The sequence below is a fragment of the Phodopus roborovskii genome, unplaced genomic scaffold (assembly GCF_943737965.1).
Source record: "Phodopus roborovskii unplaced genomic scaffold, PHOROB, whole genome shotgun sequence".
Lineage (NCBI taxonomy): Eukaryota > Metazoa > Chordata > Mammalia > Rodentia > Cricetidae > Phodopus > Phodopus roborovskii.
In genome coordinates this window covers 13,660,013-13,686,776 of record NW_026126409.1, presented here as the reverse complement: position 1 = coordinate 13,686,776, position 26,764 = coordinate 13,660,013, and the positions used below count along the sequence as shown (strand labels likewise).

The 26,764-nt window shown below is 43.3% G+C and overlaps 1 protein-coding gene across 1 annotated transcript in view; it reads right to left on the bottom strand.

Annotated features, from left to right (window-relative positions):
• Positions 1-26,764, bottom strand: part of Dlgap2 (DLG associated protein 2) — a 654,093-nt gene that overhangs the window by 75,658 nt on the left and 551,671 nt on the right. The window contains exons 5-6 of the mRNA XM_051182070.1: positions 21,780-22,849; positions 565-776 (exon numbers count right to left, since the gene is read on the bottom strand). Coding sequence (XP_051038027.1) covers positions 565-776; positions 21,780-22,849 — 1,282 coding nt within the window. The remainder of the gene's footprint in view (positions 1-564; positions 777-21,779; positions 22,850-26,764) is intronic.

The following is a 26,764-nucleotide window of genomic DNA, read 5'->3' as shown; positions in this document are numbered from 1 at the left end:
TTCAAATCACACAGGAGGAGGCAGAGGGATCAAAAGATGACCCAGAGGTCATCCTTGGTACATGGTGAGTTTCAGGACAACCTGGTCTACATGAGATCCTACCTCAACACCATCCCCTCAAAAATCCAAAACTAAAACCTAGTCAGACACAGAAATTGCCCAAGCATATTTGCACAATAATGAAGTAAAGAACCAAAGTCTGATTGGTCATCCGACTGGTTATCCAATACTAAATGATCAGTCCTCAAGACGCATATACAGACAACCTTCTATAGACTGAGCAGGTTGTACTTATAAAACAATGAAAGAAGAGGGCACAAATTCCAAAGAGAGCAAGGAGAGGAGTATACAGGAGGGTCTGAAGGGAGAAAAGGGAAGGAGAACACGATAAAATTACACAGTAACCCTGCCAAGTAGGGTAGTCATGTGACAAAAAGAATGAGGAAACAGATGGCATAGGCTCTAATACTGTCAACTTAATTCAAAGTGGGGATAGCTCACCTACGGCTAACTAGCCCTGGGGAGGGACAGAAATGGTCAGGAGAGAGAAGAAATGTTTCTTACGTTTGGTGGTCTCCAAGTGGTCTTTGTACAATGGACTTCAGCAGGGGCTCTGGCCGGAGGGTCACCTTTGGAGATGTTTTGGGGCTGGAGTCTGACTCTCCACTCTCCTCATCACCCATGGCTTTGATGTAGCTGCCACTTCTCATCCTGCGGCAGGGTATCTCTTCCTCTTTGCCACCTGTGGGATATGCACCCCAGTCATCCTGAGGCACCTGGGAGAGAGCAGAGACAGCACATGTCAACAGTCCCTTGAGAAGTGTTGAAGATGTAACTCCTTTGACTACTTACCATTTTAAGTCATGCACACATAAAGATGTGCCTTCTCACAGTCTTCCAAACCCTGAAAGGGTCTTAATACAAAGCCATTGATTTCTTTTCCCATTATAAAAGTAAAAGATAAACAATATGGAGAAAGTGAGAAGGTACTAGGAATGTAGGAAAAAGGAAAAACAGGAGAGGAAATTATGGTAATCTCTATATTATGTCTAAATGTCTGTTAGTGGTAAATAGTAATAACGGAGAATTAATCCCCAAAGAAGGATTACATCACACACACAGAACACATGTACTAGCCGATAAAGAAAGACATCCATTGATCTTTTGCACATCACATGCACAAAACACATGTACTAGCCAATGAAGAAAGACATGTATGGATATAATGTACACAGAGCATCATATCCCTGCACACTGTGAATTCCAAAGACTCTAAGAATGCCAACTCAAAACCTTTGTGCCGTGTCCCTTGCCTGAAGGCAGACCTGGTCACTAGATGTTGAAGCTTTCTGACATTCTGGTTCTACACCTGCAATTCAACAGTTGCCTTTTCCAATAAGCTAAATCTCACAGGAATGAACATGATGTTTCTCTGAACAGCTGCCAACCCCCCCCACCCCCAAACTCAATGAAGCTCCTTTGCAAACCATGTGGCCCAGAGTCTGGGCAATTTACTAGCTCCAAGGCTAGTAAAGGGCAACCCTGGCTGGAGAAGAGGCGTCTCAGATGCTAGATGGAGAAGAATTATAAAACTCCACATTTTAAAAGTCTTCCAAGTGGTGTTTTCACTGTAAAATGTTTAGTTTTTCAGTAATGTTCTGAAATTGGCCTGAAAAGGAGCCCGTTTTCCTTCCAGCCCCAACACCACAGGAAGCCAAGCACTCTGGCCCTTCTAACAGAGACCCATATGGCTGATGGGATGGATGGCAGGCTTTTCAACAGAAGGCACCAGTGTTACTTCCTGAATAGCATGGTGTATGTTGTGCCTGTAGATCTGATCACTGTGAAGACTGTTCCTACAGCTAGTCCCCACACCGGGAGTCATGAAGGAAGGAGGCTGGGGCACATGTGCTAGCCACAGATGCTACATCTCTGTGAGTGTTGATGGTAGGCTACAGGTGTGTATGGGGTCCAGATCTAAGTGGGGCCATGATTATCTTCCCTGTTGCAGTCAGGAGCGCCTCTGCATTCTTCTCCCATCCTGTAACTTCAGGTCGGGTAGGCCTTGCATTTACCACTCATCCTGCATGGTAAGGTATAGCATGACACTCACAAGGGACAGCTGGCTGTCCCTGATTAGACACAGGCACAATGAAGACCACCAACTCTGTAGCCAGGCTCAACACAGGTAGGTGCAGATCTTGGATCAAGGAGATGGCTTCACAGAACACTATGGGCTCCCCTACACACCTGAGCTGGGGTAGGTCTGCTGCTTATAGGTTGAGATCTTTAACATTTTAATGACTTGGCTCTGTGCACTGGTCTGAGGAAGAATGTAGATCATCCCAAGGGGGCTTGATGAAATTTTAATGACCACATCAAAGCACAAGCAACACAGAAAATATGTTGGAGCAGCTGAAGTTGTAGGTAGACTGACATGGAAGCCAGTGACACAGAAGGCGTCTGTTCAGCATGTAACAGGTATGCACCCACCCATGGAGAATCTTGGTTTATAGGAAGATATTATGTCCTGACAGTGACTATGCTTGAACACTGGGAAAATGACTAGGATGTATAAAGAGTTCTCTCTTGGGGTACCTGAAAGCTCTTATCTGGTGCTTTCTTACCTGGAATGTCTTCAGTAACCAAACACTGGCAATCCAGGCAGAGGAATGCCATCTCTGTGGCACTTATCAGAAGACCACGATGCTCATACCATGACCAGTGTCCCAGGATGTTCACACCAGGACCACTGTCCCTATTTCTCTGCCAGGGAATGCCAGCCCATTCAGACTCTGTGTAAACATTGTGAGTCAGTCACTGGGATAAAAGCAAGGAGCGAGGACAGAGTCTGTCCTCAGGAATGGTGTACATGAACTCTATTTGAATTTCAGAAGACTCTGTCCTGAGCTATGGAAGATGATTATGAAGGTGTCATGGCCTGTTTCCTGGCCTGTCCCCAAAGGTCACATATGCAGTACATTATAAAGAAGTTGATTTAGTTTGTAGTTCTGGAGCTTTAAAAGTCCAAAAGCACAATGCTGGCATCTGTTCAGTCTCTGGTGAATGCCTTTTGTGAGACAGGGCAAACAAGCCTCCCCTCTGCCTCTTTTAGAAACTAATTGCATCATGCATGTCCTATCACCATGTCCACAGTCAGGACAACTCACCCCCCCAAAGGGATACCTCTGAATATCATCAGCATGTAAATTTGAGGACTTACTTTCCAAATCATGAACTCTCAGGGTTATATTTGAATCATGGCAGGGGGAAACACATAGAAAGCTGACAGGCTTGCCTTAGTGTAGGAACACAGTAGTAAGGCACATGGCAGGCATCAATAACAGAAAGGGGAATAGAGAGTTTTCAATGATCTCCCCATCTATTCATATTTTCTAAGCATGCCAAGCTTTTCTAAGTTGTATATTAGTTTTGCCTGAGTCCTCAATGTCACAACATTTCAGAGGAGGTGATGTACTTTGAGGGTGATAAATTACAATGTGATGAAGCCAAAAGGTTAGAGTAAGTGACAGTTTCAGGAAACCTGAGGACTGGTGGCCAGTAAAGGCTCCTGGAAGCGAGGCATCAGGAGTCACTTAGTGTGAATTTCGCCAGAGGAATGGTGTATGCAGAAGCAGCAGTATAAAAAGGGACTGGTGGCCGGCCCCTGGGACCAGGGGAGCTTGCATCCTTCATCTCCCAGTGAGAATGCAGGTGATGGTCAAAGGGATGAGGCGAGATGGCGGAAGAGGCCAGCTGCTACCAAAGGACAGGCTTATGGAGAGTTTCTTTTTTTTGGGGGGGGGAGGGGGAGACCAAAAACATGTTTCCATAAAGAGCAAGGTAAAGATTGATTCTTTTTTCTTTTCAGCAGCCTACAAATTAACAAATGAGGCCAGCTTGTATGTTTCTGTTTCTGATTTAAGAAGCCAATTTCACAGCCTCTGACAGGAAAAAAATTCAATACAGAAGGGGTGTAACACAGTCGATTTCTAGAGCATATGCCTGGGCTATGAAAAGCCACCATGTCTCAGTAAATAGACCTTCCCCTTATGGCAGAAATGTTAAAAACCCGCAGCAGAACGCAGAGGAGTGGCCAAGTGTGCACCTGGCACTCGCATGTGGCAGCCTCACTGCCTCAGGGAAACCAGCTTGAGGCAATCCAGCCTCTGCAGAGCCAAGCCTAGCCTTTACTATGCCAAGGTGATCAGCTGCCCTAATCATCACCAGCATGCAGCGGTGACAGCATTCATCCTAGCCATCAAAGGGGCATTCTCCTGAGATTGACGTCTGTGTGTGTTGTGATGCTGAACTAGAAGCGTGTCTTAGCATCACACACTAAAACATCTTTTACGTCTTTCAACTGGCGAGGCACAGGATTTTATAACAAGGTTCTTTTCAGGTGAACTAAAGAGAAATGCTATCCAAAGCCGTGTTCTCCCTTAGGAAACATCTTCCTCATTCCGTCAGCTGTGTGTGTGTGTGTGTGTGTGTGTGTGTGTGTGTGTGTGTGTGTGTGTGTGTGTGTGTGTGTTGTTTTAAACAAGTATCAAGTACATGAGCCACAGGGGAGAGTGACAGAGCGAGACAGCTGGGTTCTGCATGCTGTGAAGAGAGGACAGATGAATGACAAGGGATCTAAGTGAAGCATCCTATGGAGTCACCAGGCATGGAGACTCATCTGGGGAAATTCAATTCATGCGGGGAGTTCTTTCATATACCCCAGAGTCCAACAATGCTTGTTATAAGGGGGCCATGGACAACCCCACCCAAGGGGTGACTGCCTATATCCTGCACAAACCTGAGCCAGCTCTCCTTTGAGAGAGCTGGGCTCTGTGTGAAAATCAGGCTTTTTGTTCTAGCTGGCAATTTTAATGAGCGATGGATTTTATTTTTCTAGAACATAACCACCATGTAAATCAAGGGGAGGGAAAGCACTGCTCAGTTGGCAATTTACCAGGAATTGTTTACCATTTCCAAATCCCCCAGGGCTGGCTGAGCCTTGCTGGAGTCTGAGTTGTCATTACAACACTCCTCTGTTGGTCTAATTTGTAGCCCTCCAATTATTGCGACCCTTCACTCAGAAATAAACATGGGAACACTTCATTCTGCACAGATTTGCTATGCCCCAACATCCTTGTGTTAAAATACTTCCACTTAAAATTTACTTTACTTTTATGTCTTTTTACATTAGAGATTGGGCTATGTACACATATTTATCTCTCTCCTTCCCTGCCCTATCTGCTCCCCCCTCAACAATGTATATTTAAATAGGTTATATGAGCTTCATTTTAGAATATTTGGAGAGATGTGAATGCCTGGTAAGTTTATGAATAACTATATGGGTAGATCAGGAGAATAAAGTGTGTAGCTGGCATTACCTATCAACTTGACACAGTCTAGCATCACCCGAAAGGGCAGTCTCAATTGAGTAACTGTTTTAATCAGGTTGTCATGTGGGCATGCCTATGAAGGATTGCTAATTAATGTAGAAACATTTAGCCCATTGTGGATAGCACCATTCCCTGGGTATGTAGTTCTAGGCTGTGTAAGGAGGGTAGCTAAGCATGAACTAGAGAAAGAAAGAAAGCAAGCCAGCCAGCCAGCCAGCAAGCAAGAACATTCCTCCATGGTTTCTGCACATCCTTGGGTGTGAATGAGTTTTTTGGTTGGAGATAATATTGTGTGGGATAGCCAGTAATACTACTTTCAGATTACTGTCTTGAGTTCTTTCCCTGATGTCCCTCAGTGACAGACTATGACCTGGGAAGTGTAAGCTGAGATGAACCCTTTCCTCTCTTGCATCACTTTTTATTGGAGTGCTTTGCATGGATATTATCACAAGAGCAGGGAAACTGGGGAGCACACAGCAAAAGCTCTGTGCAGAGCTCCTGGTAGTGAAAAGGCCAAGATTTTTCTAGCTAAGCTGGGAAGTAGAGTCCTGGTTTGTGCTGGTAACTTTTGACTGTTGCTGAGAGCCTACCAGATGAGAGGAGAGAGCTATAAGAGGTTTTTGGATATAAATGGCAGAATGTAGGGCATCTAGGGCTGGGAAGGAATACCTGCAGACACTAATAAACCATGCAGAGAAAGATTAGCTATGAATACCAGCCTCAGACCCATGCCTGTGTTTCTTTTTACACCATGATGTGAACAAACAATTCTCATCTCCATAGATACACTGGAGCTTAAGTACATGCAGAATTCATCTCTCCAGGATCTGGGCATCAGCTTCCTGCTCAAAAGTCATTTTAAGTCATTAGCTCTTGGCTAAATGTTCTTTCCTTTCCCTTGGAGCTCTCTGTTTCTGTCTGTGTGTCTTGTCTGTTTGCCTGTCTCTCTTTTCCTCTTGGTTTGTATCTCTCTCTCTCTCTCCCAGTGCTGTTTTGGGAAGTCATTCTTTGGGTATCAATTCACATGAAATGAGGCCCACTGGAGCCTGTGTGGGTTGAAAGCATTCTTGAGATAGTAAATGCAGATCCACAGCAGGCCAGCGCTGAGAGAGCTGGAGTGCTCAACTTCAATCAACTCTTGCTCACTGCCAGAGGTCTCAAAGCAGTTACTGTGGTGCCTGGGGTCAGGGGGGCAAGGGATAAAAGCTGGTGGGGAAATTGTAGGCAGTCTCTTGTGACAAGAGGTCAGAGATGACAAGAGTCATAAGCTGAGGTCTCACATCTGTTCTTTATGAGAAAAGTGTGACTTAGGTGTCCTGGAACAGGTACCCAGGTTGCTCTATGGAGAAGAGGCAGGAAGACTAATAACATGGGTTCCACATTTTTGAGTTGAGGGCAAGTTGGGGGGCAGTGATCACATCCCTTTTACTTATTAAGCTGTTGAGGAGACATGTTTCCTATGACTCCATGGAGAATGTTCAGGAAGCACCTTTAATAGGAGGCCTGTATCTCTGAGTCAAGGTTAAGATAATGGCACTCACACCCCAGCCTCTTCTTACTAGGCCATGTGGGGACACTTTGCTCAAGGTAACTCATTGCTTTGGGGCTTTGCTGTTTCCTTTGCATGTCATCTGACTTCCTCCCTAGGGATGCCTATATGTCTTTGTGTGTCACACCTTTCTGCTTTCTGTATTTCTAACGAATTAACTTCTGAGATCCTGGTAGCCATGGGAACACAGCCTTATTCAGGGCTTGTCAGGTCGGAGGGAGAGTGGGTAACCTTCACACTTATCTTTCACAGCAACTTCACAAAACCCGAGCGTTCACCCAGTCTCTCCTGTGGGCCCCACGCTAGGTCACTGCCCCTCTGCTGCAGACACTCAGTAACAGAACTTAGCATATAAACTACACTGTCCTGTCCTCACTTGACTTTGCCTTGCCACTCCTTCCCACGGAGATCACGAGGCTTATGTGGGCACTCCCACTTCCCCCGACTGCCCTGGTGGTACCTATGCGGTGCTTGTGGTGAACACGGTGAACCAATCTACTTCTCCTGGGGTCTGTGATGAATAAGTTATCCTTACAGTTTAATGCTTTTTTTTTTTTAAGTTGTGTTTATTAAGAGTAAAAAGAGATTGTTTTCCTTGGGGTCAATAATTGTCTTTTTAGTTTGTTTTGTTTCCTATGCATTTATTATCTCCCCTCAATACATTTAAACACATAATATATTCATTCAGTTTTGTGTTCTTAAAAAAGATGCACAAAACCTGAAAAAAAAAAAACATTTTTCAGGTTTTCACATTTTGTACTTTATCTCCTAGAGAAGTTAACTTGAAAAATAATAAATTCTGGGGAGAGAGAGAGAGAGAGAGAGAGAGAGAGAGAGAGAGAGAGAGAGAGAGAAAATAAAGAGAGAGGAAGTGAAAATAAAATCAAAGACAAAAAAGAAAACATTACAATTGGTATCCCAGAAACACAAAGGCACATTATAAAACTTGATAAACGGTGCTGCTGACAAATTGCAAAGCTTATAGGATAAAGATGAACTTTTTGATTTTGTTTCTCTATACAGAGTTTCTCTGTATTGCTTTGGAGTCTGTCCTGGAACTAGCTTTGTACACCAGGCTGGCCTTGAACTCAAAGAGATCCACCTGCCTCTGTCTCCCAAGTGCTGGGATCAAAGGTGTGGGCCACCAATGCCCTGCTGAGGATGAACTTCTCAATACATGTGATCTACCAACATTGAACCATAGGACATAGGAAACTTTATTAACCAAAAACAAGGAAAAAAAAACCAAAAACCAAAAACAAATCCAAACCAGTAGTAAAATATCCTCAAACAAAGAAAAAAAAATATGAAACCAAACAAAATATTAGAAAAAAAACTCAACCCAGGACCAGATAGATTCAGTGCTGAATTTTACCAAACTTGTAAAGAACAAACGTGAATTCTTCTCAGAGTAATCACAAATTGGAAAGAGAGGAAACTTTACTCATTGTGTGAACTCAAACTAGACAGAGCACAAACAAACAATGAAGTTTAATATCCTTGATAAAAACACATATAAACACATAAAACCCAAACACTCTCAATATAATAGCAAACCAGATCCAAATTTACCTCAATAGCTCATGTAGCACAATCAGGAAATTCTCAAGAATACAAGGATGGTTTAACATATGCAAGCCAATAATCCACTATGTCAACAGAAGAAAACCAGGTGACTGACTATCCCAATAAACTTACCTTCTAGGTCTCTTCATGATAAACAAATTAAGTATAGAAAGAACATGTTTGGGGTCAGCAGGCAAGGCTCCTATAGGCAGGCTGCTCCACCAACCCCCATCGAACCCTGTAATCCATGAGTCCCACTCTGCCCCAACCCCCCCACCCATGTGACCTCAGTGGCTCCCTGAGACCCAGACAGCAACTGTACTTATTGGTCCATGAGCCACAGACACAGCCTGCACAGACTGGAAGAAGAAATGGCTAGATGACAATATAAGAACCCTCAACAACGTAAAGAGTAATATGGCACCACCAGGACCTAGTGGTTCTACAACAGCAAGACCTAAACATCCCAATGCAGAAGAAGCAGAAAAAAGTGACCTGAAAAACAACTTTATGAAGATGATAGAGACATTTAAAGAGGAAATGAAAAATTCCCTTAAAGAAATCCAGGAAAAGACAAACAAAAATTAGAAGATATCAATAAATTCTGTAAAGAAAGCCGAGAAAACCAAGAACCAAGAAAAAGCTACCAAACAGGTGAAGGAAATAATTCAAGACTTGAAAATTGAAATAGATTCAACAAAGAAGACACAAACTGAGGGAATTCTGGAAATGGAAAATCTGGGTAAACAAATGGGAACTATAGACACAAGCATAACCAGCAGAATGCAAGAGATGGAAGAGAGAATCTCAGGTGTTGAAGACGTAACAGAGGAAATAGATCCATTGGTAAAAGAAAACATCAAGCCAAAAATGTCAAAACATAAAACATCCAGGGAATCTAGGACACCATGAAAAGACCAAATCTAAGAATAATAGGGAAAGAAGGAGAAGACTGCCACTCAAAGGCACAGAAAATATATTTAACAAAATCATAGAAGAAAACTTTCCCAACCTAAAGAAGAATGTGCCTAAGAAAGTAAAAGAAACTTATAGAACTTCAAATAGACTGGACAAAAACAAACAAATAAACAAAATAAAAAAACAAAACAAAACAAAAAAACAAAACAAAACAAATGAAAAACCAAACAAAAACAAAAGGCTTCACAACATAATAACCAAAACATACAAAATAAGGAAAGAATATAAAGAATATTAAGAGTAGCAAAGGAAAAAGGCCATGTAACATATACTGGCAGACCCATCAGAAAAGCACCCGACTTCTCAATGGAGACTCTGAAAGCAGTATGCAGACACTAAGAGACTACGAATGCCAACCCAGAGTACTATACCCTGCAAAACTTTCAAACACCATAGATGGAGAAAGCAAGATATTCCACGACAAAACCAAATTTTGACAATACCTAGCTGCAAGTTCAGCCCTACAGAAAGCACTAGAAGGAAAACTCTAACCCAAAGAAGTTAGCTGCACCCATGAAAACACAGGCAATAGATAATCCCACACCAGCAAATCCTAAAGAAGGGAAACAAACATACATTACTACCAAAAATAACAGGAATTAAAAATCACTGGTCATTAATATCCCTTAATATTAATGGACTCAATTTGCTTATAAAAAGACACAGACTAACAGAATGGATCCCTCCTTCTGCTGCATACAAGAAATCCATCTCAACTTCAAAGACAGACATTACCTCAGAGTAAGGGGTTGGAAAAAGACTTTCTGATCAAATAGACTTAAGCAAGTTGGTGTAGCTATCTCAATATTTCACAAAATAGACTTCAAACTAAAGGTAATCAAAAGAGATGAAGAAGGACATTTCATACTCATCACAGGAAAAATTCACCAAGAGGAAGTCTCAATTATGAACATTTATGCCCCAAATATAAGGGCACCAACATTTGTAAAAGAAACATTATTAAAGTGTAAATCACACATCAAACCTGAAACATTAATAGTGAGAGACTTCAACACCCCACTCTCACCAAAGGACAGGTCTGCCAGATAGAAAATTAACAGAGACATAATGAAACTAACAGATGTTATATCTCAAATAATCTTAATAGACATCTATAGAAATTCCACCCAAAGACAAAAGAATATACCTCCTCTCAGCACCTCATGGAACTGTCTCTAAAATTGACCACTTGGTCACAAAAAATTGGAATACACCCATGTATCTCATTGGATCACCATGGCTTAAAGTTAGAGCTCAACAAGAAGATAAACTACAGATAGCCTACAGACTCATGGAAACTGAACAACTCTCAACTGAACCACTGGGTCAAGGATAAACTAAAGAAGGAAAGACTTTCCTAGAATTCAATGACAATGAATTCAAACATACCCAAATTTATTAGACACAATGAAAGCAGTGCTAAGAGGAAAGTTCATAGCACTAAGTGCCTACATAAAGAATTTGGAGAAATCTCACATAAGAGACCTGAAAGCTCTAGAACAAAAAGAAGGAAACTCACCCAGCAGGAGTAGGCAGCTAGAAATAATCAAACTTAGAGCTGGAATCAATAAAGTTGAAACAAAGAGAACAATACAAAGAATCAATGAAACAGAGTTGTTTCTTCAACAAAATCAACAAGATAGACAAAGCCTTGTCCAAACTAACCAAAAGGCAAAGAGAGAATATCTAAATTAACAAAACCAGAAATGAAAATGGGACAATAAAAACAGACAATGAGGAAATTCAGAGAATCATCAGGTCACACTTCAAAAACCTATACTCCACAAAACTGGAAAATTTAAAGGATAGGGACAATTTTCTGGATAGGTACCACATACCAAAATTAAATTAAGACCACATAAACAATTTAAATAGACTTATAACCCCTAAGGAAATAGAAGTAGTCATTAAAAGTCTCCCAATCAAAAGAAGACCTAGAACCAGATAGCTTCAGCACAGAATTCTACCAGAATTTCAAAGAAGAGCTAATACCAACACTCCTCAAATTGTTCTACACAATAGAAACAGAAGGAACATTGCCAAACTCCTTTTATGAGGCTACAGTAGCCCTGATACACAAACCACAAAAAGATGCAACAAAGAAAGCAGATTGCAGACCAATCTCCCCCATGAACATTGATGCAAATATACTCAATAAAATACTGGCAAACTAAATCCAAGAACAAATTAAAAAAAAATCATCCACCATGACCAGTTAGGCTTCCCAGAGATGCAGGGTTGGTTCAACATAAGGAAATCTGTCAATGTAGTCCATTATATAAACAAAATGAAAGAAAAAAAAAAGAATAATTATCTCATCAGACACTGAAAAAGCCTTGGACAAAATCCAACACCCCTTCATAAAAAAGGTCTTGAAAAGATCAGAGATACAAGGAACATACCTAAGCAAAATAAAAGCAATTTATAGCAGGCCAACAGCCAACATCAAATTAAATGGAGAGAAACTCAAGGTAATTGCACTAATTTCTTTCTCATCTCATTTATCATTTGTATATAGAAGGGCTACTGATTTTTTAAAAGTTAATCTTGTATCCTGTCACATTACTGAAGGTGTTTATCAGTTGTAGGAGTTTCTGAGTAGAATTTCTGGGGTCACTTATGTATCATATAATCTGCAAGTAGTGATAGTTTGACTTCTTCCATTTCAATTTCTATTCCCTCGACCTCTTTTTGTTGTGTTATTGCTCTACATAGAATGTTGAGTACTAACATATGCATTCAGGCTGCATATGTATGTGTGCATATGTGTCTGTGGAGGCCAGAGGTCAGTGTCAAGTGTGTGTGTGTGTGTGTGTGTGTGTGTGTGTGTGTGTTTAGGCAGGATCTTTTTCTGTGAACTCAGTACTTACTTATTGACTAGACTGGCTGGCCAATGAGCTCTGGGGCTATGCTTATCTCTGCCATTGCCCCTACTTAGGGTCATGGACACATAAAACCCTTCCCAGCCTTTCTTCTTCTTCTCCTTCTCCTTCTCCCTCTCCCTCTCTCCCTCTCCCCCTCTCTCTTCCTCTCTCCCTCTCCCTTTCATTCTCCTTCTCCTTCTTCTTTTTGTGGGTACTGAGGAATCTGAACTCAGGTCCTTACTCTTAGGCAACAAACACATTATCAACAGTGATCCAGCCCCTAACTCTTATCCTATAAACTACTTTATTCTGTTCACACTCTCTTTAAAATTATTTACCTTTATACTGATTAAGTCTGAGGTAAAGCTTCTTCAGAATTCTAGAGAGCATTTCAGATTCAAGTTCAGCTTCTGAATGTCTAGCCTATAATTGCATGGGAACCCATCAACCACAAGGAAACGTGTCGAATTCAGAATGGGCCCACTTCATGGAAAACAAAACAAGAAACAAGCTCCATTTCCATACCAAATTGATGTGTAAGAACAGAAAGATCAGTTTGGAAATTATGACACATGACTTTAATCCCAGCACTCAGGAAGCAGAGGCAGATGGATCTCTGTGAGTTTGAGGCCAGCCTGGTCTACAGAGTGAGTTTCAGGATAGCCAGGGCTACACAGAGAAATCCTGTCTCAAAAAACAAACAAACAAAACACCAAAAAAAAAAAAAAAAAAAAGAATGTTGAGTACTATATTGAATAGATTGAATAGATATGGAGAGAGTGGACAGCCTTGTCTTGTTCCTGATTTTAGTGGAGAGGATGCCTACATTGGTCTTCCCCTATAATCAGATTAGTGAATACCTCAACTGTCACTATAGAGCCTTCATCAGTAATTGATGGAACCAGATGCAGAGATCCATAACCAAGCACCAGGCCAAGTTCCAGAAATCCAGGAGAAGGGAGGGAGGAGGAAATATATGAGCAAGGGAGGTCAAGATCATGAAGGGGAAATCTACAGAAATAGCTGAACGAAGCTCATGGGAACTCACGAACTCTAGACCCATATTGAGGGAACCTGCATGGGACTGAACTAGGCCCTCTGTATGTGGGAGACAGTTGTGTAGCTTGATCTATCTGAGGGGCCCCTGGCAGTAGGACCAAGGTCCAACCCTGGTACACGAGCTTGCTTATTGGAGCCCATTCCCTATGATGGGATGCCATGCTCAGCCTTAATACATCAGGGAAGGGCTTGGTCCTGCTTCAACTTGATATGCCAGGTTTTGTTGACTCCCCATGGGAGCCCTTACCCTTTAAGAGGAGTAGATGGAGGGAAGCAAGTAAGGGTAGGAGGAAGAACTGTGGTTGGAATGTAAAATGAAGTTAAAAAATAAATGAAAAAAAAAAAAAAAAAAAAAAAAGAAGGGACATGCCTGAACATAATCACAACTATATACAACAAAGCCATATCCAACATCAAAGGGGGGAGGATATTGAAAATGTTTCTTTAAGGTCTACAATAAAGGAAGGGATTCTATTGTAGAAATTCTTACTCGGTGTAGTATATACTACTGGAGGTCTCAGGACAATTATATTAGAGACAGACATGAACGAAACTAGGAAGGGTAAAATTGTCCCCCTGTCTCCATGTAGCAAAAGCTCAAGACTCCACCAAAATCCTTTGAGAACTGATAAATGAATTCAGTAAAACTGCAGAATACAGAGCCAGCATGCAAAAATTACTAGCGATGCTACAAATCAACATAAACTTGTTAATAATAAAGCCAAGAACATGATCTCATTCATAGCATCTACAAGAAAATGAGATATCTAGGGATAAATTTAAAGAAGGAAGTTGAGTGTCTTCTCTAATGAAATTGTAAAAAGCCAGGGAAGGAATTTGAAGATCTCTTTCTCCTTCTCTCCCCACCAACCTAAAAGTATAGACATGCACACAAGTGGAACCACCTCCCATGTTAATGGGTTAGAAAAATAGATATTATTAAAACATGTATATGATCCCAAAATACACAACCCAAAACAATTAATAGAGTTAATGTAACCATCCACAGAATACCCATGCATTAGTCATTAGGATAGAAAAAAATACTACATTACAGAAGTTACTGGATAATAAAGGCTGTCATTGTGTGAATGAGGATCCTAGAAATATCGTATGTCCTACAGAACTGCAGTAATCAAAAGAGCATGGTAAACCCATAAAAAATGACACATAAAACAATGGGAGAGAATATAAAAATGGGGAATACAGATTGGTAGCCTACTAATTTTTGACAAAGGGGCAAATAACATATACCAGAGAAATGACAAAAGAGTCAACAACCAGTGGGTACCAGGAAAACAGAAGAATAAAGCTAGACAGACCCCCCATCTTTCACCCTGTATAAAGTAAATTCAAAATGGATCAGAGACCTAAGTGTAAGGTTTGAAACTCTAAGTCCAAAAGAACTCTTAAACTAGAAGAAAACACGAGGATAACTTCAGGTGTCAGTGTGAGAGATGGTTTTTATATGACTCACCGACACTGGAAATAAGAGCAATAACAGCAAATGAGATTATAGGAAACTAAGAAGTTTCAGAACAACAAAGGAAACAATCAACAGAGTGAAAAAGCAACCCACACACTATTGGTAACCTCTCCATCTGTGAGGGTTAATATTGATGTTCGACTTGATGAAATCTGGAATCACTAAGAGACACTCCTGGGGGCTGACCCATGCTGGCATTTTCAGGAAGGAGTACCTGAGCTGAGAAAACAATTCCTCACAGTGGCCAGCATCATCTAGTGGTGACCCAGATGCAAAGACAAGACTAAAGTGGCGCTACTGGCCCGGACACCTTCACTTCTGCCATCTGTTGCCATCACTACCATTACTACCATAGCTGCCATCAGACTTTAGCTCCTTCAGCCTTCCAAGCAACTCTAAGGAACCCTGAAGACTCTCATCACCAGAGTTTGAAAACGCAGAGGCATCCAGCCTTGTGAGCCTATCAGCTACTAGGTCTGTTTCTTAAGTGTTCAGAGCCACTGTTGGGCTACCCAGCCCCCACCACACAAGCTAATCTAGTGGTTTCCCTTTTCCAATAGGAGGATATCTTCCTTCCTTCCTTCCTTCCTCCCTCCCTTCCTCCCTTTCTTTCTTTCTTCCTTCCTTCCTCTCTTCCTCCTTCTTCCTCTTTCCTTCCTTCTTCCTTCTTTTTCCCTTCCTCCCTCCCTCTCTCCCTCCCTCCCTTCCTTTCTTCCTTCCTTCCTCCCCTTCCTGAGACAGATCTTGGAAGTCACTATGTAGCTAAGGTTGGCTTTGAACTTCTAATCCTCCCACTTCTACCTCATAAGATCTCGGATTATAGCCATGCAGTACCATGCCCAGAGACAAATTCCAAAATACATAAATAATTCAAACCATCCAACAGTGCCCTCTGCAATAATCCTCTTAAAAGATGGAGAAATTAATAGGGCAGTTCCTATAGAGAATAGTCAACAAGTCTTTGAAGAAGAAGAAGAAGAAAAGAAAAGAACCAAGGGCTAGTCATCAGGTAAATGCAAATCAAAACAAAGATGCCAGCCTACCCTGCCTGACTTTTACCCCAAAATATCCAAAACTAGCTCTACTTGTAAAGCGATCACACTAGTGGTATATACCCCAAGAGAATGAAATCGGATGTCAGAGGGATACTTATAAAACCATGTTTACTGAAATCTAGTTCCAATAGTGTGGAATTAATGTAGGTGAACATTAGCTCATGGGTAAAGAAAATATGATATATTAATACAATGTAACATGCATTGCTATACACACATAAAGAGACACAGTGGAACACTAGCTACAAAAAAGGAAATCTTGCCATTTCCAATAAATACAGGTGGAAATGGAGTATATCATGGTAAATAAAACAAGCCAGGGAAAGAGAGGCACATACTATATATCTCACTCATTTGTTGAAGATAAAAAAATGATATCTAAGATGGAGACCGTTGAGCAGTGATTAATGAGGTCTGGGAAGGGTGAGATGAAGAGGGGAGAGGGAGGATAGGCAACAGGTTTGGTACAGGAGGAGCAAGAGCTAGTGTTGTGCTGAACACAGTGAGTGCTCATGGCTTACATAAGCCACCAATCCCTACCAAGAGCCAGGTAAAGGGAACTTGAAGGCTATGAACATGAGTTGACACAGACTTGGAGATGAGCCACACCTTGATTTGAACCCTGTCCGCTTATACATGTTGAAGTGCCATACTCTTCCCCATAAATATACAGCAATTGCCTATCAGTTAAAAAGAGGAAAACAAAATGAATGGGGGAAAATGTTGCTCAGAGCAGACAGTTTCTCATCCTTTAGCATGCATATTAGCTCTCAACCTTTCAAAACTTTGGAGTCTCATTTGTTAAAACAAAATAAACAAATAAACCAACTCCTACCCCCCCCAAAAAAACCATACATGTTTCCAGCTACAGACACAGCTAAACAGAAACCCTAAGTGCTTTTTTTCATTTGGAGGAACCAAAGAAACCAGGGTCACTATTGTTAAAGACTACAGGTAGGGAGACAGCCAAGCCAGAGAGGATATGGGGGCCAAAGAGGGAGTTGATGGGGGACATGGCAGAAGGCAGAATCAGGGGGTTGGTGCTCATAAGGGTTGAGAGAAGGAAATATTTTCCATAGGGCAGATCAATTGTGACCTCCTTGGCTGGTACTCGGTACCCTCCAAGGCCAGTGCCTCCTCCTCCTCAGAACACAGGGAACCGCTTGGCCCCTGAGCAGGCTGTGGTACATCAATGGCCCACAGTCCTGCCACATTATTCCAAGTTTGGCCTTAAGATGGTTTGTCTGCTGAGGCATAAAATAAGTGAACAAAAGCCTTTTCAGAGAACATAGGCCAGAAGCCCCGTTAGTTCTATTTACTGTGCTTTGACCTACTTACACACAAGACTCTTCCGTGAATGTTAACCACACATTCCGAACAAGCCAAAGGTGGGCATGGAATGTTGTCCTTTCATTCAACCACAAATCTCTAGTTTTGGGTGGAAAAAAACCCCAAACAAACAAAGAGAAGAAAAACAATGCTGCCCCTGGCACGGGGTTTTTTAGACCACGTCCTTACAAAGCATCGTGGGCACATTTCCTTCCATTTTTCTTTAATTTCCAATGCTGGTTGGGAAATGAAATCTGGGCTTGTGAGGCCCAGAGCTGGGACCTTTTCACTGGAAAGCATAGTGCCACCAGCATGAGGGACAGCTCGGTGAGGACACCTTTGAATGCACCCAGACATCAATTCAGCTGGGTCCGGGGACAAATGGTGCCTGAGGATGTGTGTGTATTTCACAAAGCTTTCCATGAGTGATATGGTAGGACAGACAGAGGATGACAGGGAAGGGAAAGGAAGGGAAGGGAAAGGAAGGGAAGGGAAAGGAAGGGAAGGAGGACTTCTTTGTTAGAGGTGAAAGTGGATGAAGAATAGCTTGTGAGGGAATATTCTTTCCTAGATGAGGTATTTGGGGGTGGGGTGGGGAGTCCCATGAAAGCCATAATTTCCTTCCAGGGGTCTCAAACCTTCCCACCCCACAGGCTTACTAATTAGACCATGGTTGTCCACATGAACAGAGGTCTGTGTTCCCTGCAGGTGCCTGGCTTAACAAGGCCCATCCAAGGCCACTGTTAGCCACTGAGGGACTGATGGAAGATGACAGAGAACATAGGTCCTTGGGACTTGTAGGTAGGGTTCTTGTTGTTGTTGTTCTTGAAGACAGGCTTTCTCTGTGTAACAGCCCTAGTTGACCCACTAGCTCTGTAGACCAGGCTGGCTTTGAACTCACATGCATCTGCCTGTCTCTGCCTCACATGTGCTGGGATTAAAGGCGAACTCTACCACTGCCTGGAGTAGGTTGGGTTGGGTTCTACAACTGTTGTTCTCTTTTACCACTGTGTCCTGATATATAGTTTTATGTAGCATCAAAGGAACTTTACTCCAATGTTGCCTTCAATTCTTCACTGCACCATGCCAGGCTATTTGGTCTTTGCATGCTACTGTGAAGAGACAGGAAGTATTGATGCTTGCAAACTCTGTTTTAGTAAGGTCATAGCTAAACCTGTCACTGATTGTTTGGCCAACTCTCCCAATTGGCATCTAGCTATAGGCCAAGGGGAGAAGGGGGGAGGGGTTGACTTTGCCTTTACTCTTGAGGCTTGGAGAAGCCAGCTGAGAAATGATTGATCGCAATACTAAGTGATCAACACACACACACAGGGAGAAGCCATTGGGGCAGCAAAGTCCAAAAGCTGGTGCCTACCTCCAGGCCTGTGGAAGCTTGAGGCCAGAGGAACATCTGGGCTGACATCCAGACTGCAGGGCCCAGCAGGACAAAGACTGGTTCCAAAACCAAGGGATTTAAAAAGAAGTCTGAGAGTGAAGAAGAGAAGCAGAGGTGTAGACAATGGATCTGGCACAGGACAGAGGTCCCTTGGGCAGCTCCCAACTCAGGAACCACTGGAGAGAAGTGAGCCCTTGATAGGACCTGAAGAACGACTTGGTGTCTGAGAGCAAGGCACAGTCCCTGCCTTTCAATGCCTGCCAACACATTATAGATGCTTTACCTAAGCAGGAGCCTGTATGTTTCAGTGTGTATCTTGTTTTATGTGTACATACATGACTGTGAGTGCTTTCATGTGTGTGTGTACTTGCACATGTGTGCACATGCCCAAGGAGTTCAGAATATGATGTCAGGTGCCTTCTTCAATTGTTCTCCACATTATATGTTGGGGGAGGTTTCCCATTGAACCCAGAACTTGTTCTTTTTTACTAATCTGACTAGCCTGCTGACTTTGGGGCTCATTGGTCTCTGTCTTCTGGATGCTGGGATTACTAGCAGTCCGCCATGCTCACCTGCATTTACATGGATGCTGGGAATCTGAACTCTGGTCCTCAGATTTCTGCAGCATGTGCTTTGCCGACCGACTGAGCAGTCCTCTCAACCCTGTAGCCTGGATTTTTCAGGGACAGACTGTGGAATCATTACAGTTTCAATGATACTGTCTGTGAGGCCCCCTTCCACCCCACCTGGTAGGGAAGGAATATGGTGTGGAAAAGCAAAACCATGGAGTTTAAGGTGATGTCACACTCAGTTATTGGGAATTATTGATGTTTTCCACAAACAGATGCATGGAACAGGGTGACTGGACGGCAGAGAGGATCGTGTGTGATAGTGGAGATAGTAGAGCCAGGGCTATGGGGGCCGATGAGCTGGTGAGGGTGACGTGCAGATCAGAGAGCTCAGGACTGGAGTGGGGTGAAATGGCAGTTACAGGTCTGCTTTGTGTTCAGGGAACACTGCAGCAGAGATTTCCCAAGCACAAAGAAAAAGAATCGACCAGAGTTTCACTTGTAGGAGAGAAATAGAACCAGAGTGAGCCCCGGTTTTACTCACTGTGTTCCTTTAGATAAGCAGAGAGAACATTTTACATTTGGATATCATTAAGGTTTGCCAACTACAAGCAAAATTTAAGCCTTTTTCTACTGCTATAAAAATAATACTTTATCTAACTACCAATTTGTCTCTTTGAATAAATCTGTCTATACAAGCAATTTGGTTAGCATCTCCTTTCAAAACAGAATCAGTGAGCCTTGGACGATGTACTGGGAGGGATTGGCACTGCTGGAAGCCTGTGCCACCTGACTCCCAGAAAGATTCACAGTTGTTCATCTGTTCTGTTAATTGGCCACTTGATGACTCAGCCAGTGTTTAATGCCATTAACTCAGTATCCAGGAGGCTGTCTCATGGCCAGGCCAAGATTTGGTTCTTAAAGGCTAGGGATTTGAGATTTGTGAATTGGATACATACTACACATTTTGAGGAAACCTGAAGTGCCAAGGTTGTGCTAATGGTGCCACTGGGTGGCAGGAGTTGCGGAGGCTTCTTAGGAGTGGTGGTGTCTTTGGAGGCTGAGGCCTGCCTTGTCATTCTTAGTGAGAGAGTCATCTGGAGACAGAGAGGGCAATGCATACGATGCAGAACTGCACAGAGCAGTCGGTAATATGTTTTTGCTCTTGGTGAATCCATCTCACCCACACCATTGAGGACAGGTACCCTCACCACAGACAAGACTTCCTGTCTTCACCACACCTCACATAGCTTAGGAATGCTGTTGTCACATGAGAGAAGTGATCTTGCACAAATGGCAGACCTATAGGCACACACATCTATGTGTTCAGGATATTTGTGTTGCTTTGCTAAGTCCCTGGCACCAAGCGATGGGTTGTTATATCAGAGTGGTGTTTCAAGGGTCACCCCAAGGTCACCCACTAACCATTTGCTGTTAATGACACTGTGGCTGTGTTCACAGAAGCCAGTGCAGGGAGTCAGCCTGTTGTGCATCAGTGAGTGGGTGGCTAGGGGAAGGGATGCACACGGCATGAGATGCTGTGCAGCCACCAGGGAGAGAGAAGTTCCTGCATTTACAACAGGGACAAGCCTAGAGCACATTACACTTAGGGAAACAAACTAGACTCAGAAAGACAAACTCCACACAGGCTCCCTAACATGGAAGCGCAGGAGCTGGATGCACAGAAGCAGAGTATAAAGGGTGGGTGTCAGGGACTGGGGTGGGGCTGGGGAGCATTGATAGGAGGGTATTTGATTTCAGTTATATCAGAAGAGTTCATCCAAGAGATCTATTGTATTGCAGGATGACTATAGTTGGCCTTGCATTCTATACTCAGGAATTACAAGAAAATCAATAAGAGTATGGGGGAATGAACATGATCAAAATATCATGGTATTATGTATATGTGGGAAAACATCACAACACCCATTATTATGTAAAATTAATATATGCTAATAAAAACTTTAAAAAGTTATGGCAGGTTAAGCCAGACATGGCAGTATACACTTATAATCCCAACCAGGCTGAGGCAGGAGGATTACTGAGAGTTCAAATGCAGCTTGGTTTACACACTGAATTAAAGGCCAGTCTGCATTACAATTGTGAGATTTAGTCTGTAAAGACAACCAAAAGTTTTAGCAGGGTAGTTATTGTTTACAATAACTTCTAATTCCAAAGATCTAGGGGGGGAACCTATATAGTTCCCATAAAAGTGAGGGACATCAAGGAATTACCAGGCTTTCACCAAGAGTACAAATGCACATAAGATGTGACAATGGTATGTCTTGGCAATAGAATTCTCAAAGGGACAACCAGTTCTGCCTTCTGTCTCTGGGGTTCATGTGGAGAGTTCTAGCTACAATACAGAGGTATAGAAAGCAGCAAGCACATAAGCTTGCTTTGGAATCTAAAGAGGCAAACATGCCTTCAAACTTTACTTGCACAGGACACATCAGTACAATCCCCTTTGTAAACTACAAATGGGCAGCAATGGCTAAAACCTTCTGCCCAAGGGCACAGTCACCTGAGCCTTACCTGGAGGTAGTGGCACGGCCGCAGGGAAGGCTTGATCTCTGGGTGGACCAGGGGCTTGTCCAAGTTCAGGGAGCTCTTGCGGTAGGCCTCCTTAGCCTGGCTCACTGTGAGAGTGGACCAAGAGCTACGTTTCATGTACCTGGTGTCGGGCGTCAGGGCCAAGCCTTCACAGGCTGAGCACTTAACATCATTGTTGCTTTTGGAAGTCTTTAGAGAAAGGTCCCCAAAAGGGCTCTGCAGCGCCTCAGGGTAGCAGTGAGAGATGTGGTCCATGTGGTGGCGGTTAGCCACACTGGGTGTCCGGTATGTGCTGTCACTGTCCAGGTTATCGTCAGAACTCCACCAGCTGCTCATACCAGACTTGTGCTTGCTCTCTGGCTTCCGCTCTTTGCTTTTACTCCTTTTGCTGTGTTTAGAATGGTGACTGTGGTGGTGGTCATCCACCCGACTGTCGCTCTTAGTCCCATTGATGTTGCTCTTGGATGATCCCTCCAAAGAATGAGACTTGGTAAAGAGTTTCTGGACCGAGTGGACCAGATGCCGGATTCTGCCTGGACTCTCATTTCGCTGCTCTGTGGCAGCTGAGGCCCTCTGGTACTGCAGTGTATGGAAACCATCCCGGTGCAGGGGTAGCTGTTTCTCAAACTGGTCCAAGAGGTTGGCGGGGATGCGATTTACTTTTGTGTTTGTGTGGGACATGGCACAATCATCCCTCGTGTCATAGTGTGAACTGTAGTGCATTCTGGGGAAGGTGCTACTGGACACATGGTCTCCCAACATCACAGGCATCATCATACACTCTGAGTGGACGGAGCTCCTGGGTGAGCAACGGTGGTGGTCCATTGGGCAGCTCTCAGCTGGGCTGAGAAGATAAGGTTGCCGCACATCTGGCCCATGGTGCATGTGATCGTGGGGGTGCTCGCAGTCATCAGGGGGTGACAGGCCACAGGTATGACCCGCACATATTTGAGGCTGGTTCCGGCTTCCAGTTAACCCTTTCATGTTCCTGGGTGCGGGTGAGTACCTCTCCTCATTGAAGTGCTGCGTTGGAGACCATGAGTACTGTTGGTCTGTTAACAAAACAGAAATGGGATTTAGTCTATAGTAACAGTTACCTAACAGGTAGATGCACTGAGACCCTCAACAGGCAAACTATAAGATCTTTAAAAACCATGGGTTGAGAAGATAGCCCAGTCAGTGAACTGCTGGCAGGGGTAAGAACCTGAGCTCAAACCCTAGCATCCACATCGGGGCACAGTGGCATGTGCTTGTAACACCAACTTTGGGATGGTAGAGTCAAGCAGTTCCATTGAGGAACACTCCTCAAAAAATTGTTGGAAGGCACCTGAAGAGCCACACCCGATGCTGTTAGTTGACTACTACATGCATGTACGTACATGTATACATATCGTTATATACATATATACTCATACCCACACATGAACAAGCACCCATACAACACATACTCTATTTTCCTCTCTCCCCCTCCCACTCACACATGCACAGAAAAATATAGCTGTAGATCAAGTATATTGGAGCATTTTGGTTTAGCTTAAAACATTTGAAAACTAACATCTGATGTTTAATTAGTAACATTTCCTGGTGAAGTAATGTATTAGAACTAGTGAATTAATCATAAAATCGCTGTTTAATGTCACATGCTACCAGAAGGGTAAGCCATGGAGGCAGATTTATGGTCCCCAACTCTATAGTTTAGGGTTAGGGACATCACCATGCCTGGTTCTTCCCTTAGACTCTGCTCCATGAATGACAAAGCTGGGGACCACTGGGTACCTCTGAACCCCATCTACCAGAATGACTTCCAGCACACTGTGAAAAGCTTCCTTCCTGCTTGTTTTTCCCACTGACCTTTGACCCAGGCTCTTTCTGAGTTGACCTTGGAACCCTGAGAACCCTGTGCTCTGATAATTGCTGACTGCTTACTACTCCTACACTGCCCTTTTGAGTTCTTCCCACATTCTGCGTCCCAGACTGGAACCTCTCTGAGATGACTGTATGTAGTGGATGAAGTCAACTCCATTTTGCTGGGTGTCCCCACATACAGGAAGGGGAAATGGCTTCTAACAGGAGGGGAACTTTGACTCTCAAGTGTCTGTCTCTGACTGGGCATCACTTTTGTCATCTGTCACTCTGACCCTACCTGCCCTTTGTCTCCATGGTTATCCCTTTGTCTCTTCCCCAATTCTTCTCCTACCACAACATTGACGAAGTTGGTAATCCTAGCTTGGTCATTCCCACCTAGAGTTCATGGAGAGACCAGGCAGAGCCCTGTCTAACCACAGACACATGAACCACAGAGACAGAAGACAGAAGTTCATCCCAGCTGTCCCTCTCATGGCTGTGAGGAAAAGTGTCTGGAAGAACTTTGCCAAGTAGCCACTCTAAGGTGTAGGCATAGAACACTCCATGTTAGCTCCAGAGGGCAACTGTCCAGACCAGCTCAGACACAGAGATGAGGAGCCAGGAAGGGGCCTGTGTCAGGGCTAAGGCACTGGGACGTGAACAGCTACATCTTAGAAGAACCCCATCATATGGCTGCAGAGGTGGGAAGGGTACAACCCCAAGGGGCTACAAAGAGGCCTTCTCCTTTGCATGGCAAATGGTTGCCAACTCAGGGGTAATTGGGTTCCAAAGAAAGCTTCTAAGATGGTAGCCTGAGGTGTTCCCTTGATACTAGAACGGCTGGACCCTCTAAGTGCCCTCCTAGGATCTAGTCATAGCCCTGATGTCTTGGGTAGGAGCCATTAAAGAGCATCACACTTAATATAATTAAGATGAAGGTTTCAAAGGAAACAAACAGTAGCTAACACACAAGACCATGTTATCCAACTTAACCATGCCACAAAGTTATTGTCCTTTTATCCTTTGCTTTATTTTTCCATTATCCTGTAATTTAATATAGTGCCAATCTCTTTTCACGTTAAAAGCAAGCCCAATACTAATCTACTCCCATGTCTTATTGATGCCCGATATTCAGCCCCATGGCTATGCTAGGAATGTGGCCACATCAAAGAACAGTGCGAGAGATAAAAATTTAGCTGGAATAATTAAATTTGATTATGCAACATGTCTGCAGTGCAGTCTCATTTTCACTGTATGGCTTTCCTCACGTAGGCGTGGAGTCCCACATCACCTTTCATAAGCCTCACAATAACAACAAGTGAGATAGCGATGGGCTACAGATGACAGCGACTCTGAAGAGCATAGTAAGGACACACACGATAGGTCTTTATGAGTCTACATAATGGATAATAAAGTCTTAGGAGCTGTGCATTTCTCTTTGTGAAGATGAGGTAACAAGCGTAGGGTGTGCAGATCATCTTAGCTGCTTAATCTCTAGCTATTCATAGCAGCATTTTGTTATTAGGAGAAAACAGCAATTAGAGGTGCCATTCAAGCACACACTCATGTCTCTGCACATTGAAAACAGATCAGAAGTAAATCTTTTACAGCCGGACTCATGAGAACATGGATTCATCTGTTCTGTTAGTGCATCATCAGTTTTACAAACATCACTAACATTTCTGCCACTGGCTACACCAGGACATCTTCCTGGCCTTCTTTAGGGCCTGGTGCTGATCCAGCCACAAGTTGAAGGACTAGAAGGCTAAAGACAGGGAGAGCATCCAAAAGCTCATCAGCTTACCGACATTTCTCGGAAAGTGCACCTGGGATTGAAGACTGCGAGGTAGCGTTGGTGGGTAACTGCCATCTCAACAACCCTTTCTCAGTCACTCTCACCTTCCACTAATGTCATCACCCTTCCTCATGTCCCATGGAGCACCTGCTCAGGTGAACTCTTCCATAACTCCTGAGGACCAGCCTGTCTCTCTGGAGACAAGGAACATGATACAGTTCAGACCAAGAGCACAGAAGGACACAGCTATGTGATCTGTGTGTTTTACTCATGTACTGGCATGAAGGCGAGTCACCTCATGCCCAGAAGGAGCTTATCTTCAGCGCTATTGAAATGTTTCCCTAGGGCCTGGGGACATGGGATGGTTAAGGTACTTTCTATGCAAGCAGGAGGACCTGAGTTCAATTCCTCTGCATCCATTCAAAAAGCTAGATGTGGCTGTACTCCCCATTTCTCAGGGCGAGGGGAGGTGGGTGCAGAGACAGGCAGCTCCTCTGAGCTCACTGTCCAGGCAGTGACCACCAGGTTGAGTGAAAAACCCTGTTTCAAAACCCAGCATGGAGATCAGTAGATAAAGACACCCAATGTTAGCCCCTGGCCTACACACACACACACACACACACACACACACACACGAGAGAGAGAGAGAGAGAGAGAGAGAGAGAGAGAGACTGATTCTTCCTTTGACCAGTAGCGCCAACAGTAGCATCAATGATTTGTAAGATATACAAGTATATTTAGAAATAGAAGTCCCAGCTGATTCATACTTCAAAGCCACAATACAAACAGAAAAACCTGTACCTAGATGTCTCCTGGTAGCACAACATGAGGACTGGGAGTATGTGATTCTGAGCTCAGGTGTCCAACCTTTCAGCTTGTTTTCCTAATTGCATTGGTGTTTTCTACTGAGTGGAATAGTGAGCACATTTGCAACATAACTGCACTTAATTACCAAATGACATCTTATTTATGGGCTTAATAAACAGCTTTTAAACAACTCCTCATTGTAACATTAAAACAAACAAAACAAAACAAAAAACAAAAAACAAACAAACAAACAAACAAACAAAAAAAAAACCAACGGCTTCCAAAACACAGGGGAGAATTATTGTTTGCTGTAAAACCTGGTTCTTCTTGAGGCCAAAAGGCCAGGATTCACTTTGTGTGCTAGGGAAATACACACCAGAGGCTTCACCACTTTAACCCACTGGCCTTCTCTCTTGACTTTTACTTGGTCAGGGGGATTATTTTACATTTTAGCAGTGGGTTGATCCTGAAACACATGCTCCAGAATCCAACAGCAGAAGAGGGCTTCACAGGCAAATAG